This window comes from Mus caroli, unplaced genomic scaffold, assembly GCF_978045245.1.
Source record: "Mus caroli unplaced genomic scaffold, Mus_caroli_1 scaffold_9, whole genome shotgun sequence".
NCBI lineage: Eukaryota > Metazoa > Chordata > Mammalia > Rodentia > Muridae > Mus > Mus caroli.
In genome coordinates, this window is record NW_028227264.1 from 90,417,761 (window position 1) to 90,431,419 (window position 13,659).

Here is a 13,659-nt window from a genome sequence, read left to right on the forward strand (position 1 = left end):
TAGCAGGTGCAAGGCAGTGCAAGTATGATCCTTGGCATTTGCAGATGGAGAGGAGGATGGGGAAGGAGGAGGGAGGGAGGGAGAGGGGGGGGGGAGAGAGAGAGAGAGAGAGAGAGAGAGAGAGCGAGCCTTCGACAAGCTTAACAGCCATGATAGCTAGTGTTAATGTTTCAAGATATACCTGTTTTCTATGCATATGTTTCTACATACTCTTTAGGACATGATCCCACCATATAACCCAGGCTGTCCTAGAATTTGGGACCTTCGTGCCTCTGTTTCCTGAATACTCAGGGATTACAGGTGTGCACCAGGAGGCCCAGCTGTTACACACCTGTTCTTTTCAGTGATTCAGTTGTCATCTTTTTAAAAAAAAGATTTATTTGTTTATTTTATGTTATATGCATGCTCTATCTGCATGTACACCTGCATAAACAAGGGGGTATCAGATTACGTTACAGATGGCTGTAAGCCACCATGTGGTTTCTGAGAATTGAGCTCAGGACCTCTGGAAGAGCAGCCCATGCTCTTAACTGCTGAGCCATCTCTCCAGCTCCTACCCCTGCGCCCCCATCCCCAGTTTTCATCTTAAAAGGCTACCCAGTATTCCACTACATGGCACTGTGTGCTATATGAGATGTTCATGAAATTTTTATACATTGTAATGAATACTCCTAGACTCAATGTCATCGAACCCTTGAGCCTAACATTTTCAAGCTAAGTGGAGTATTCTTACATGTTCCATTCCCTGGGTACCAGGACTTTTTCTGGGAAAGTTGGGGTGGAGGGAGATTGCCTACAGTCTATGCTACAGTTTTCCTACAATCAAAAGGAAGGATGTGCCAGATCAGCCTCAGTACTGGGATGCAGGACAGCAGGGAGAAACATTTCTTTGTTTCTCTGTGATCCTCCTTTGTTGCTGAAAAGAAGCTCGGTGGGACCTTTGGCCCCTCCGTCATTGGATGAGCAGTTTATGGACACTACAGGTTAGACTCAGGCCAGGGAGCAGGGACGTGGCCACCACAAGCCCAGTAAGCATCCAATGATGTTAAGCTGCCTGGAAGAACTCACAGTGAATACCAGTCACCTCCACACCCCCAGTTTGCAAAAGAGAAATAAAAATTTGCATTTCTGGGTACCGGTTAGACTTCATACTTGAGTTATGATGGCCCCTTAAGTTTCTTATCTACATATGGGTGCCCTTACGAAAGAGAAAAAGAAAGCGAAAGTGTGATTTTTTTTTATATGCATCCCACTTTTATCCCCCACGGAATTGGGACTCCCTGCCTTTATCCTAAATGATAAAGCACTTTTCATGCCACGTGGTACACAGTAAACAATACATGTTGGATCTTACTGCCGTTGGGCTCAATATTGTTAGTGAGTCTCAGAATGACCCATTAAGATAGATAGCTATGCATGATAAGAAAACTGAGGGTCAGAGTAAGTACCTTCCAATAATTACCCCCATGACCACACCAAATACACAACACACATGCATGTTACTGTCCTTCGCTGGACTGTGTAATGTAGAAAACATTCAAAGCCACTTGTCATGTGTCCCTAGAGATTTATGGTGGACCGGTAACCTGGAGGTTAAACCTAAAGCCTTGAAAGTGCTGGCTAAGCATTCTATCATTGAGCTACGTCCTTAGTCCCAGGAGACGGTCTTCTCCTAAGCCACAAAGATGCAGGAGGAGCCTAGGTCACAACTGCATAGCATTTTTAGAGTTCAGAGGTAACTAATACAAACCTTCCAGTTTATGCCCACAGGTGGCAATAACACAAGACGAGCCTGGCCATGCTGACTTCCAAGGTTCAAGACATAGAAAGGAATAACTGTGACCTTTGACAGAGTCAGACCCCAGACCTCAACTTCATGGTAGCCCCTGATGGGGGGGGGTGAATTCAGGATTGGGCTCCCATACCAAGGACTGTCCACCACAGCTCAGAGACTGAGGGCTCTGCTTCACACACTGCCTGAGTCAGGGAGGGCTCAGCCAGCCTTCCTTTGCTGTTTATGGAGTCCATAATTCTGAGGTTCTGCTCTTTGCCCACCATATCTGGGGTCTCTATTTGGGCCAGCTTGGACAGTTGTAGATGCTCAGCTTATAGTCTGCCTAGGCCTTGAGGTTCCTCCACGTACTTCGTGCTGGATGGTACTGTAAAGCCTACAACTAAGGGCTAGCCTGGGAAATGTGAGGTTACTGGTCCAGCCTCAGTCCTTAGTAGGCAGCACCACCACCTGGCTCTCTCAGCATCATCTCTAAGAATAGTGGTCTCAGAGTGGTCACACAGTACTGAGTCCCAGAGCAAGTGCTACAATAGGGCCAGGCAGAGGCTGTGGGACTCCTCCCATCTGTACAACAGTAAAATTGCCTTCACATTACTCATGGTAATTAGTGTATTAATATAATGAATATACTTAATGTATAATTAAGTCCTGCTACAATATGGTTTTCTATGTTGGCCTTACAGTGTCCAGCTCTGGGGAGAACAATTCTCCTTGCATTGTGCATAGTGGGGGTGACAGAACAGCAGAGGCAGGCAGAATGACCCTGCAGCAAATACACTGGATCATGTGTGCTCGGTCAGGGTGACGGTGTGGCTCCACGGTAGGAGCATCTGCCTGCTTAGGGCCCTGGGTTCCATCCCTGGAGGAAAAAAAGAGAGGAAGGAAGGGAGGGAGGGAGGGAGGGAGGGAGGGAGGGAGGGAGGGAGGGAGGGAGGGAGGGAGGAAGAAGAGAAGAGAGGGAGGAAGGAGAAGAGAGGGAGGAAGGAGGTAGAAAACAAGAAGGAAGAGAGGGATGGAGGGACAGAGGGAGGGAGGGAAGATTGATGGAATGCCCTCAGGTCCTCTGTGACAGCACCTGTTCCCTGCTGGGTCCTGGTACACTGAGACAAACAGTGCAGCCCTCACTGCAGGTCTCAGTGCCCAGGAGCCACTCCCTTCCTCCCATCCAGCATTCGTGTTTAAAACATTAAGGCTACAGAAAAGACAGAAAGGTAACAACATCCAGATCTTCCCAAATCACAAAAGAAAAGAAAAACACTCTAAAGCATTCTGTTTTTAAAAATTTAAAAAAAAAAAAAAAAAAAAAAAAAAAAAAAAAAAAAAAAAAACAGAACGACGTGCTAGTGTGCACACCTTTAATCCCAGCACTTGGGAGGCAAAGGCAGGCAGATCTCTGTGAGTTTGAGGTCAGCCTGGTCTACAGACCTAGGTCTAGAACATCGGGGGGGGGGGGGAGGTAGGGGGTGTACACAGGAAACCCTGTCTCAGAGAAGGGGAAGGGGAAAGAAGAGGGAGAGAGGGAGGAAGGGAGAGCGAGACAGAGGCAGAGACAGAGAGAAGAGAAGAGAGAAGCAAGACACCTGTCATCCCAGCTCTGGGAAGGCTGAGGCAGGATGACTGCCACAAGTTCAAAGCCAGTTGGGGGCTGAGTGGTCTGGTCTCCCTTTCTTCCTTGGGGACTTTTCTAATACCAGTCACTCATTTCAAAAGAGGACAAAACATCTAACTTCGTATCATACAGAAACTTTTAGTTTCCCAGAGTAACCCATAGTAACCATTTGAAAGCCTCAGCCACTCAGAGGAGCAGCTCTGACCTCCACGTGAAGACCCTGTAGTCTCACAAAGCTCTCACACTTAGGAAATTTGTCTGAGGCTAGTGCTGAAGGAATCTGCACCCTAAGCTCACTGCTCCTTGGTGCAGAGGCTGCCTGTTAGCTTCACAACAGACACCAGGGAAGTCAGAAGCCCCGTTGGACTTCCACAGACCCCGCCCCATCCCCATCCTGACCCCACCTCCCACCCCCACCCCGCCCCCTCCTGCCCTGAGGCAAAGCTGCCAATGAATGACGCGTGCAAAGTGTAGGCAGAGGAAAGGGCTCAGCCCTCTTTGTACAGTGATGGTCAGAGCTGCCTCCCAGTGCTCCCCCACTATCATTTGTTGGTGAGTTGTTAATTTACTCGTCTGACTCAGCTGTGGAAATAAACATGGCTTAGTGTTCACTGCAGGGAAGTGCGTGGCCTGGCTGTGCAAGGGACGGGATGATAGGATCGAATGTCCGTCTGAGAGGAGCACAGAGATTGACTGTCCCACCAGCTCTCTAGATCATAGACATTGCCCGGCTTGAGTCTGAGACAAGGACACTTGATAGGACTTTGACATAAAGTCCAGTTGGTCCAGACTTGGTGAGACTCCTCCCCATGGAAGAGTCCACCTCAAGTAGACCATCCTCACTGAGTGCTCAGGGCAACAGAGTCCCTAACATTTCTCAAAGCATGCTGGGAAGGAGTGGGGGGTAATAAGAACAGGAAGACATGGTGTACTTTCAGCAGAAGCAGAGTGCTACCTGCATTTTTGAAAGAAACCATAGAGAGACATGGTAGGAATGGTCACAGAATGAAAAACTTGACATAGTCGGTGGCTGTTCTTAGCCTGTGTAGCAGCACTGAGAGCATCCTCAGGCTGAGACTGTGGCTCAATGTAGAGCATTTGCTAAGCACGCATGAGGCCACAGGTTCAATCCCAGGCTCATTCTGGATAGACCAGTAGGCACCCACTTCTATGATGCTTTCTGGCATAAGGATGTTGTGGCTCCTATCCCACCTTCCAGTGGGCTAATGTCATGTTGTCCCTGTGGGAGAAGAGAAGGGGAAGCTGCATGTGGGAGAGACAGCTGAAGTCAAAAAATAAGTATGTGAAGAAAGGCGGGAACAACCCTGGGAGAACTGGTCTGTGCAGAGGACGTACGTCCCAAAAGAGGTTTGGTATGGTATCCTGGCCTGACAACTCTCGTCTCTTGGTGATTTGATGATAAAATATAGAGCGTGAACCCTTGGGGAGTGCAAAAAATCCTCAAGAAATAGACGGATAATTAGCTCTATTTGAACAATGCATGCTCACTGCTGCAACTGTGAGACGCCACACCAGCATGACTAATGCCTCTCCCCCCACCCCCCCGGCCTAAATTAGATTCTGATTGTGTTTCATATATATTCACTGAATCACAGATGTTTGAGGTAAAAAAGACCCAAAGTTCTCAAGAACACCTCCCATGGAGCGTGTGGGATCACTGCTACAAACCCCTTCCCCCCATCCGAGTCTCATGAGCAAAGAAGCCACCCACAAGCAAGCTGCACCTGGAGGAGCACCCGGGACTGGTGGGCTGCATGAGGGCTCTGCTTATAAGGAATTAATGGGGGGGGGCGGTGAAGGTCTGGCAGCCTGGCTCCAAGGATGCTACCTCAGTGACTAGCATCCAGAGTGCTTCGTTCTAAACTTCTCCTGAGTCACTGCAGCTGCCGATGGGGCAGTTCAAGGTCCACACTGCTCCTCGGCTATCCACTCACTCTGACCCATTGTGTGCCTCTAGCAAATGTTCTTCTTGTCTGTTTGCTCTTACAGAATTTAGCCTATGAAATCATCCTGACGCTGGGACAGGCATTTGAGGTCGCTTACCAGCTAGCCCTACAAGCAAGAAAAGGGGGCCATTCCTCCACACTCCCAGAAAGCTTTGAGAACAAGCCCTCAAAACCCATTCCAAAGCCCCGAGTTAGCATTCGGAAGTCAGTGGTAAGTACAAGACAGAGACATTGTTAAGCCTGCAACCAGAGGGAAGGGGGATTCAAAGAGGACCTGGTACAGTGAGGGGGAGGCCTTTAGAATCCAGCCTGCCCTCCCCTGTCCTTTCCTGTGGTCTCCTGCTGGCATGTGACCATCATTCCTGCAGGCTCAAAGAATCCTTTCCCCAGAACCCAAAGGTAACAGAGAAAACCACGTTTTTCTCTGCCACCTCTAGCAATAGCCTTGCGAGAGCTTAGATCGCTAGCTGCTGCTTCTGGTTTTGACCCAGCTCACCAGAAGGCCTAGGAAAGTGTGGAGGCAGCCTTCTCTGAGGCCTCGCCTACCACTCAATCAGGGGGCAAGCCTCTGCCCTCCAGAGAGATGTGCAGAGGCTCAAGGTGACGGTACCCTGGTACCCTCCTGGCCAAAGCTAGATACCACAGCTTGTGTCTTTCAGGAGACCACGGCATCCTCAGCCTCGAGATGCCTGAGCCACAGCCTGTGTGCCTTCCCTCTGGACAGCTGAAGCTCTCCACAGCCTAGTAACTGTTAGAAGGTGGTACCCCCTCCTCCCTGTCATCTGCCTCCCTCCAGGAACTTCCTCCCTTCCCTCCCTCCCACAGGCTCCGCAGACATCCTGTCCCAACAGGCTGGTATGACTTCAAAGCGGCCGCCTCTGGTAGTAGCAACACCCCAAAGCTGGAAGGCTCCCAGCCAGCTTCCCATCTGCTCTCTGTTCCAGCTACCATCCCGCATCCTAGACTCTCTGGGATTGGCACCGGGCAGGCCCCCAGAATGCGTTGCCCCCCCTCATCCCGCAATCTTTCCATCTGCTGCCTTCTCCTCCTCCTCCTCCTCCCATCAGCTCTCATCCTCCGTCCGTGTCATGAGGAAATAGACATTTTTAACCTCCAAAGAGAGGTTCCTTCCTCGGGATGATGTGGCTTCTGTGGATCACACCTTTGGGGCCCCTCCCCCTCTCCTGTCTCTGCTCTTGGTCACCTCACCACCCACGGGATGATCCCTCAGCATCCGGCCTCTCCGAGTCCCTGAGAGTCCATTGTGTCCTCCTGCATCCCAGAAGGCCTCCGCTGATTGGTCATTATCAGCGGCTGCTGCACCTCTCAAATCCCCACGCTACACTCCTATCCTGGACCCTCCTGCCTCAGCACCTACCCAGCCCCTGCCCCCTGCTCTCTATTCCCCAGTCCTTGACACACCCCAGAACCCTAGAAATGTCTGTCCAGTTTGTTTCTAAGCATCTCCACTTTCAAGTTTAGCCACTATAAATCCTTGCTTCTCTACCCACTTCTGTTCCCAGCCCAGCAAATGACACAACACTTCACCATGCTGCTTGTCACCAAAGTCCCCAAGTCACCTTGATTGCTGTTGTACTTGTACCTCCACATCCAGCCCATGAGCATAGATCAATCTTTGCTCCCCTCAAACACACCTCCAGTCTGCCCACTCCTCTCTACTTCCTCCATCACCCCCCTAATCCAAGGCCAGTGCACACCTTCCCAGTGACTCCCTTTCTTCATACAGCAAAAGCCATGGCACCCTAAAAATACCCAAACCTAATCTCTGATCACACATGGTGATGCCTAGGCCTTCCACTCCTCGAGTACACTGCTCAGTCCCACTGGAGACTTTATGCCTCCTGTGATTGCTCTCTTCCACCTCCCCTGACCCCTGAATTCTGCACGGCCCCATGGTACCATTCAGGTTTTAGCTGCACGAAGCTTTTCCTAACCAGGGTAGATGCCTGGTCACCTTGTAGGCCCTCTTCATTCCGTGTAGTGTTGACTGAGCTTTCTGTTGCCTCTCTTCCTGCACAAAAATATCTATTCCATGAAATACACTGGCATGCTGTCACCCCAGGGCCATAGCAGCACTCACTACAAACCTGCGGTCAGAGACACGAGGTGGTGAGGGTGGACTTAACAAATGTGTCTCTGAGTGCGATTATTAAGCTTCTGAGTCCAGGAATGCACAGCATGTTTGTGGGGATTGTCGCTTAGACTACTCTAGTCCTTCTCGTGTGGGCTGGATGAGTCTGTTCACAGCACGCACGTCCTTCCAGCTGTACTGCGGTCCACGCAGACTCCTTCCAGAGGAGCACTAAGACTTTGATGCCATAAGGGCTCCTAGAATATTCATCTAGACACCCTCTCTGGGAAACAGGAGAGTACCCAGTCTACCTGGCTCCGGATGCAGGCCCTCACCAGGCTTCAGAATTCCCATCTCCTCAGCTCCGGTGGCTTACTCTTAGGACACACACAGTGCTCTTTCTAAAAGCCCTTCTTCCCTTGTCCTATGAAGGCACAAGGGAAACCATGGCAAAAGGCAGCCCGATAGGCACATAGGCTCAGGCCCTGCAGCCTCCAGGAGGTTAAAAAGCTGATAGAGGAACTCTGAGCAGGCCTTCCAGAAACTGCTTGGCCCCATTTACAGAGCCAAGTAGATGATGGCCAAAGGATGAGCAAGCCATTGGGGAAAGAGCTTAACTGAGGCCCATCAGAGCTCAGACCTTAGCTGCTGCCCGGGGAATGACATGCTTGGCTTTATCTGAACCCAGGACAGAGTCCACCAAGGCGCAGCCTGACAGGCCCTTGCTGGCCTCTTCCCTCCCTCTGTCTGGGGTACATCCCTCTCGGCCACTTTGCCCTCCCCCCGGAATCTGTACCTGCTTTTTGTCCACTCCAGTACCTTTCTTATCCAAGCCGAGCACTCATTGTCTGAACAGCATTTATTGGCAATTATTTATTGCATGCCTGCCTTGCATTGAGCCACCAAGAGCTTTCCCAGGTTTGGAGAAAATAGCAATAAAGTTAACAAAACCCCCACCTTTGCGGGGCATCCGTTGTGGAAGAGGGAGTAGACAGGTGGTATGTGTCTGTGTCAGGAAGAGATCGTAAGTGGGGGAGCTAAAAGGTTGAGGTGCCATTTTGTAGAGGGTGTGGCGAGTACAGCTTCTAGGATAGGAAGTGGTGTTGAAGCCAAGACCTGGACCACACTGGCTAGGAGGCAACCGGGAGAGAGCAGAGGCCTCATAGCAAGGATGGGTGCCCGAGGGCCATCCCCAGGGCGGCATGGCTGGAGCTGAGAGAGGCAGCAGGCAAGTGGGCGGAGTGCTGCAGTGTCCTCGGAGGATGTAGGGTTCTTTCCGACCCCGATATTGGGGTGTTGGGAACCACCGCTGCTCCCCTGCCTCTGCGCCCCGGGGGCGGGGCCAGGTCTCACTCGCGTCACCCTTGCAGGCCCCTGCAGAGTCGCTGTGCAGTACAGGTGCGAAAGCGCGGACGCCGCCGGGGCCGCCCCGCAGCGCGGCTGGGCGAGCGGGGCCCGAGGTGGGGTTCCAGCGGCGCCCACGCGGCCGCGCCGCCGCCCAGCTGCCGGATAACGGGCATCAGCCTTTCTGTTTTAAAGCAGATCGACCCTTCTGAGCAAAAGACTCTGGCCAATCTGCCGTGGATTGTGGAGCCGGGGCAAGAAGCCAAGAGGGGCATTAATACCAAGTATGAAACCACGATTTTCTGATACCCGCCGCCCCGTCCTCGCGGTGCCTTGCTCGCCCAGCAGTCCCCGCAGCAGGCTCTCCTTCGCGCCTCCGTGTCCACCCGCCCCGGGAGGAAGACTGCTCCAGCTCGCGTGGCCTCGTCACGGGCGGAAGGGCGACGGCCATCCCTAGGGAGCCTTCTGCCAGCGAGACTTTGACGCCCCTTAGAGGCGCGAGGGGGGCTGCGCGGGGCGCCCCAACTCCGCTACCACCGCCTCCTCCGAGGTACTGCTCAACTGCCCCGTACTTGCTTTGCTTTAGTTGGGGGGAGAATACCTTTTTAAAAGTGAAAGGGTGGGGAAAGGGAGGGTCTCCAGTACTGCCTGAAAAGTCTAAAGAGCTTGGGTTTAAGTTTTCACGGTCAGGTCAGCCGTTTTGAAGGGAAAGTCAGAACAGAACTTCCCCACCCACAAAGCACCTGTAAAGTCATTGTATCACTGAGTACAATTCCATGCAAAAAGACAAAGCAGCCCTCACCAGGAAGTTCTGCCCCCCCCAACACACTCGATTTCTATATTTGTGGATTTTATAGTAATCAACTATGTCAGATAAAGGAAACCTTTATTGAATGATTCAAAAAATTTAAAAAGTGATTTAAAACAGAGGAATTTATTATGCACAGAAAAAAAATGTGTCTTGTATTAAATATTTTTATTAAAAAGAATGTTTCATTAATGCATTCATAAGAAAACTAGGTTTGTTGTGCGGGATGTTTCTGGTTTCGTTTCAAATGACTACATTCCTACTGCTACTTGCCCTGAGGTCCTGGCTCTGTCAGGGTGAAGCCCTGATGCCCTCTGCCTCAGGAGCAGAACAGGCTAGTGCTTCGGGTGACTCAAAGTGCTGACTCAGCCGTAGCCTGCATAAGTGGTTTATTTGGGGTTGTTTTGTTTTGTTTTGTTTAGCCTTTGGGGTGTTTTAAAGAACACGTTTAACAAAAAATAAAAAAATAATAAAAGCTAGGGCTCCTGCTGCCAAGATTTCTGTCAAGGAAACCTTGTTTGAGAACGATGTTAATAAAATTCTATTGCAAAATTCTTTTCTAGAAAAAATAAATAACACAAAAAAAGAAGAAATTCCAAAGTAATAAAAACTTTTCTTGAAACAGATTAAAAAAAAAAAATGTTTGCTTACTATTTGATTAAATAAATTTACTTACGTTTCTTTAAGGTATTTTAATTTTTTTAATGTCTCTGTGGAGTATTTGTATGATACCATAATGTATATTTCTGTAGAAACAAATTATATAAACAGTATCAATATCATTATAGAAAAATAACATTTTAATGTATATTGTTCTAACCAATCATATTGTGAATCATTTTGAAGTTCATTATAGCGATATTGATAAATTGTGAACTTGTCTTAATGTTTTTTTTTTAATTAACCAATATTATTTTAAACCTGAGATTCTCACATTCACCAGTTGGTGAGTTTTGAAGAAAAACTAAATTTCATTTCAACTGACAAATGTATATGGTTTGAGTTCAGTGTGGAAGAATTTTAATACAATATTAAATTACTTGAACTGAATAGTTCCTTGTATATATTTTGCCTATTCACTGTTGATATGTATGTAGTAAACAGAGAAGAGAATAACATTCGAATATGGTACCAACGGAACTTGTACAGGAGCAAAGCATCCAGGAGCTCTGCTGAAACACAAGCAGATGTATATATAAGCTTGGGCTTCCAGTTATAAATTTTGTAATTTTTGTCATTATTTATATCCTATATTTAAAAAAAAAGCACACAAAATAAAACAGAAGTTGTACAGTGGCTGGTGCCTGGCATTGTTCTGTGACCAAAGGCCCAGCCCTCTCCTCAGATAAAGAGACTTGTTTTCAATTGGCAACATCAGTGAGAAAAAAAAAAAAACAAAATAACTTGCTCATTTCCAAGTTCACAGTCTGAAAAAGAAACACTGACTTCCCAAAGCTTGAATTTCAGCCATAAGCCAAGATGCCTTTGCATTTTTAAAAGTGGCGTATAAGGGGGGAATTGGCAAGACAGACATTTCTAAAACAGAGGGGACCACACACACACACACACACACACACACACACACACGCAAAAAAAATAAAAAATAAAAAACAGACTGCTTATGTAGCATAAAACATATAGCTTGCTTGGGAAAACATCCCCTGCACATCCTTATACATCCTCAAGTCCTTTCATCTTTTTTCCCTAAAACGTGCACCTGCTATAAAGTAGGTGATGGGCTAGTCAGAGCTACACTGATTCTGTGGTCGGCGACCACCATGCTGCAGGTCCCTCAACCTCCATCACCCATTGCCCAATCCATGACTGCTACCCTTGAAAACCCAAAGCAGTCTTAGGGTGCTCTCTGCCTGTCATTCAGAGGCCTGGGACTTTGAACCCAAAAGAGATAAACCCATGAAAGCTCGGTTGAAGTGGGCCCGGGGCCTGGGATATCTCAGGCAGGGGTTTTCCACTCTGACGCTTCCACTGGGCCAGTTTGTTCACTTTGCTTTTATTTTCTCTGTTCATCACATGTGTGTTTGTATTCATAATGATTCCAGCATGAAGTACGGAGCACACTCCAATTAGGGAAAATTAAAAGACACAAGACTAGCGTAGTGGTGAAACATCTTCTTGTGCTGGCACCAGGTTGAAGAAGCAGGAAGAGCAAAGCCAGCCATGTGGCAGAGTTAGGCCCCTCCAGATGGGAGCGTACAACAGACAATTGTGGTTCATCTCAGAGAGAAAGGCAGGGGTAACTCTGATCTCCCTCTCCATTCTTCACCCAAATCTAAGGTCGGGGCACAGGATCAGCCCACGGCCAGAGCAAGGCAGAGAACGAAAGGGACACGCCAGAAGTAGAAAAGCCAGCTCAGGCACGGGACATGGGATTTATAGCTGACTTTGTTTAAAGGGAAAGCCTGATATTTGACAAATGCAGTAACCAGCGGTTGAGAGTGACAAGCCATTAAATGCTAATATTAATCAAAGGAGAACTTAAATGGCTCCCTTTACAGAAGGACTTCAATTCAATCGATCCGTTTAATTTTTTTTTCTTATTAAATGGTGTTCTGTAATAAATCTGGATGAATGGACCCTATAAAAATTCTGCTTGGCTTGTTAATAAGTCATGGAAGTGGTTTCTCTCACATTGGACTGCTTGGGAATGTCGCCAGCCTATCTAATGTTTGGATGAGATGGAACAGGCGTCTAAGCTTAAAGGGCGTGTGGCCACCTCCTCCAAAATCAGTAAACATTTACACTTGGACTCCAAGTAAATGTTACTCCTATTTCTAAAATGAATTGAAGATTTGGGGGAGTAGTCTAGTTTCCAGTGAGCTAGAATGTAATGTCCACGTTCAGAAATCTGTATAGAATAAAGCCTCTTTACTGACATTACAGCTTTAAGCTCTCTTTGTCTACTGGCCATTCAATGAGTTACCTTTCCTCTGAAAAGCAGTATGGTGGTTATAAGCATTGTCTTAATAGAAGCAATGACCAGCCAATAGAGACCAGCAGCGTCTCTGCAGCTAGCCGACCCATCATACTGGCCCCCACAAGCCCATTTGGCCTCACAAATATTTACTGAGGTTGGCCCTAGGAGCAGAGCTTGGTTTTCCACAGAAATCCCCAAGCCAAGAAGAACCTGTATACAGGGGTCAGATCTGTTGCCTAGTCACCATCCAGCATACAGAGGTGTTTCCCTGTATCCACAGGGATTTAACTTTCCTGGCTTCATCTCAAGTCTCTCTTCTTGCTGGGAACTCACACCACTTTCCCTCCTCCTGCTTCTGCACATCATTCCAGACTCAACACCCTGTCTTCAGTGTGTAACTCAGAGATTCGTAGCTATTCGTCACAGTTACCCATTGTCAAAACAGCTTTCCCTTTCTTCTGCAACCCCCCAGAGACCTGTGTTTGTAAAAAGCTGCCTAGGCCTTTTATAGGACGTTCCAGGACTGGATCATGATGGAGGGAAGGAAGAGGGAGGCACATAAGGCTAAGACATCCCATGCTGCTCACCCCCAGTGGGGTCACCCAGCTGTCTCCTGCAGCTGCAGCAGCTGTGGCTTCATGAGTGACTCTACTTGATTCAGCCAGCCAGAGAAAGGCGGAGTCAGGTGATTGGCATGCAGGATCCCCAGAGTTCAGATGATGTTTCTACATCGTCTTACTGACCTAGTGGGACAGCTGAGACAAGACAGGCTTACACACAAACTCCGCTCACAATGTGGTCATAAAAGCCGTCGAAAGCAACCCATATTCAATACCCAATATGACTGTCCTCCAAGGTCTCCGTGATACAATCAAGCAGTCCATACAGGGGCAGAGCTCCCAAGAGACCTCAAGACAGAACTTAGGAAACATTGAGTCAGCCCCAGGAAGAAGCTACATCAACAGTTTTCTGACATTCAGGAGGGTGATTTCTCCACATGTCTCAAAAGTACAAGTCCAGTTTTGTTTTGTTTTGTTTTGAGAGAGAGAGAGAGAGAGAGAGAGAGAGAGAGAGAGAGAGAGAGAGATGGTTGAGTTGGGAAACCAAGGAGA

At 48.4% G+C, this 13,659-nt stretch overlaps 1 protein-coding gene across 10 annotated transcripts in view; it reads left to right on the top strand.

The window, feature by feature from the left end:
• Positions 1-12,498, top strand: part of Anks1b (ankyrin repeat and sterile alpha motif domain containing 1B) — a 1,085,844-nt gene extending 1,073,346 nt beyond the window's left edge. For 5 of the 10 annotated variants that reach the window (XM_085843084.1, XM_085843085.1, XM_085843088.1 and 2 more), the window contains 2 exons: positions 5,412-5,579; positions 9,000-12,498. In XM_085843084.1, the coding sequence (XP_085699210.1) occupies positions 5,412-5,579; positions 9,000-9,110 (279 nt within the window). In that variant the 3' untranslated portion in view covers positions 9,111-12,498. Of the gene's footprint in view, positions 1-5,411; positions 5,580-6,193; positions 6,273-8,999 lie in introns of those variants that run through there. The other 5 variants (XM_085843086.1, XM_085843090.1, XM_085843092.1 and 2 more) reach the window with 3 other exon arrangements.
• Positions 12,499-13,659: the final 1,161 nt, after the last annotated feature.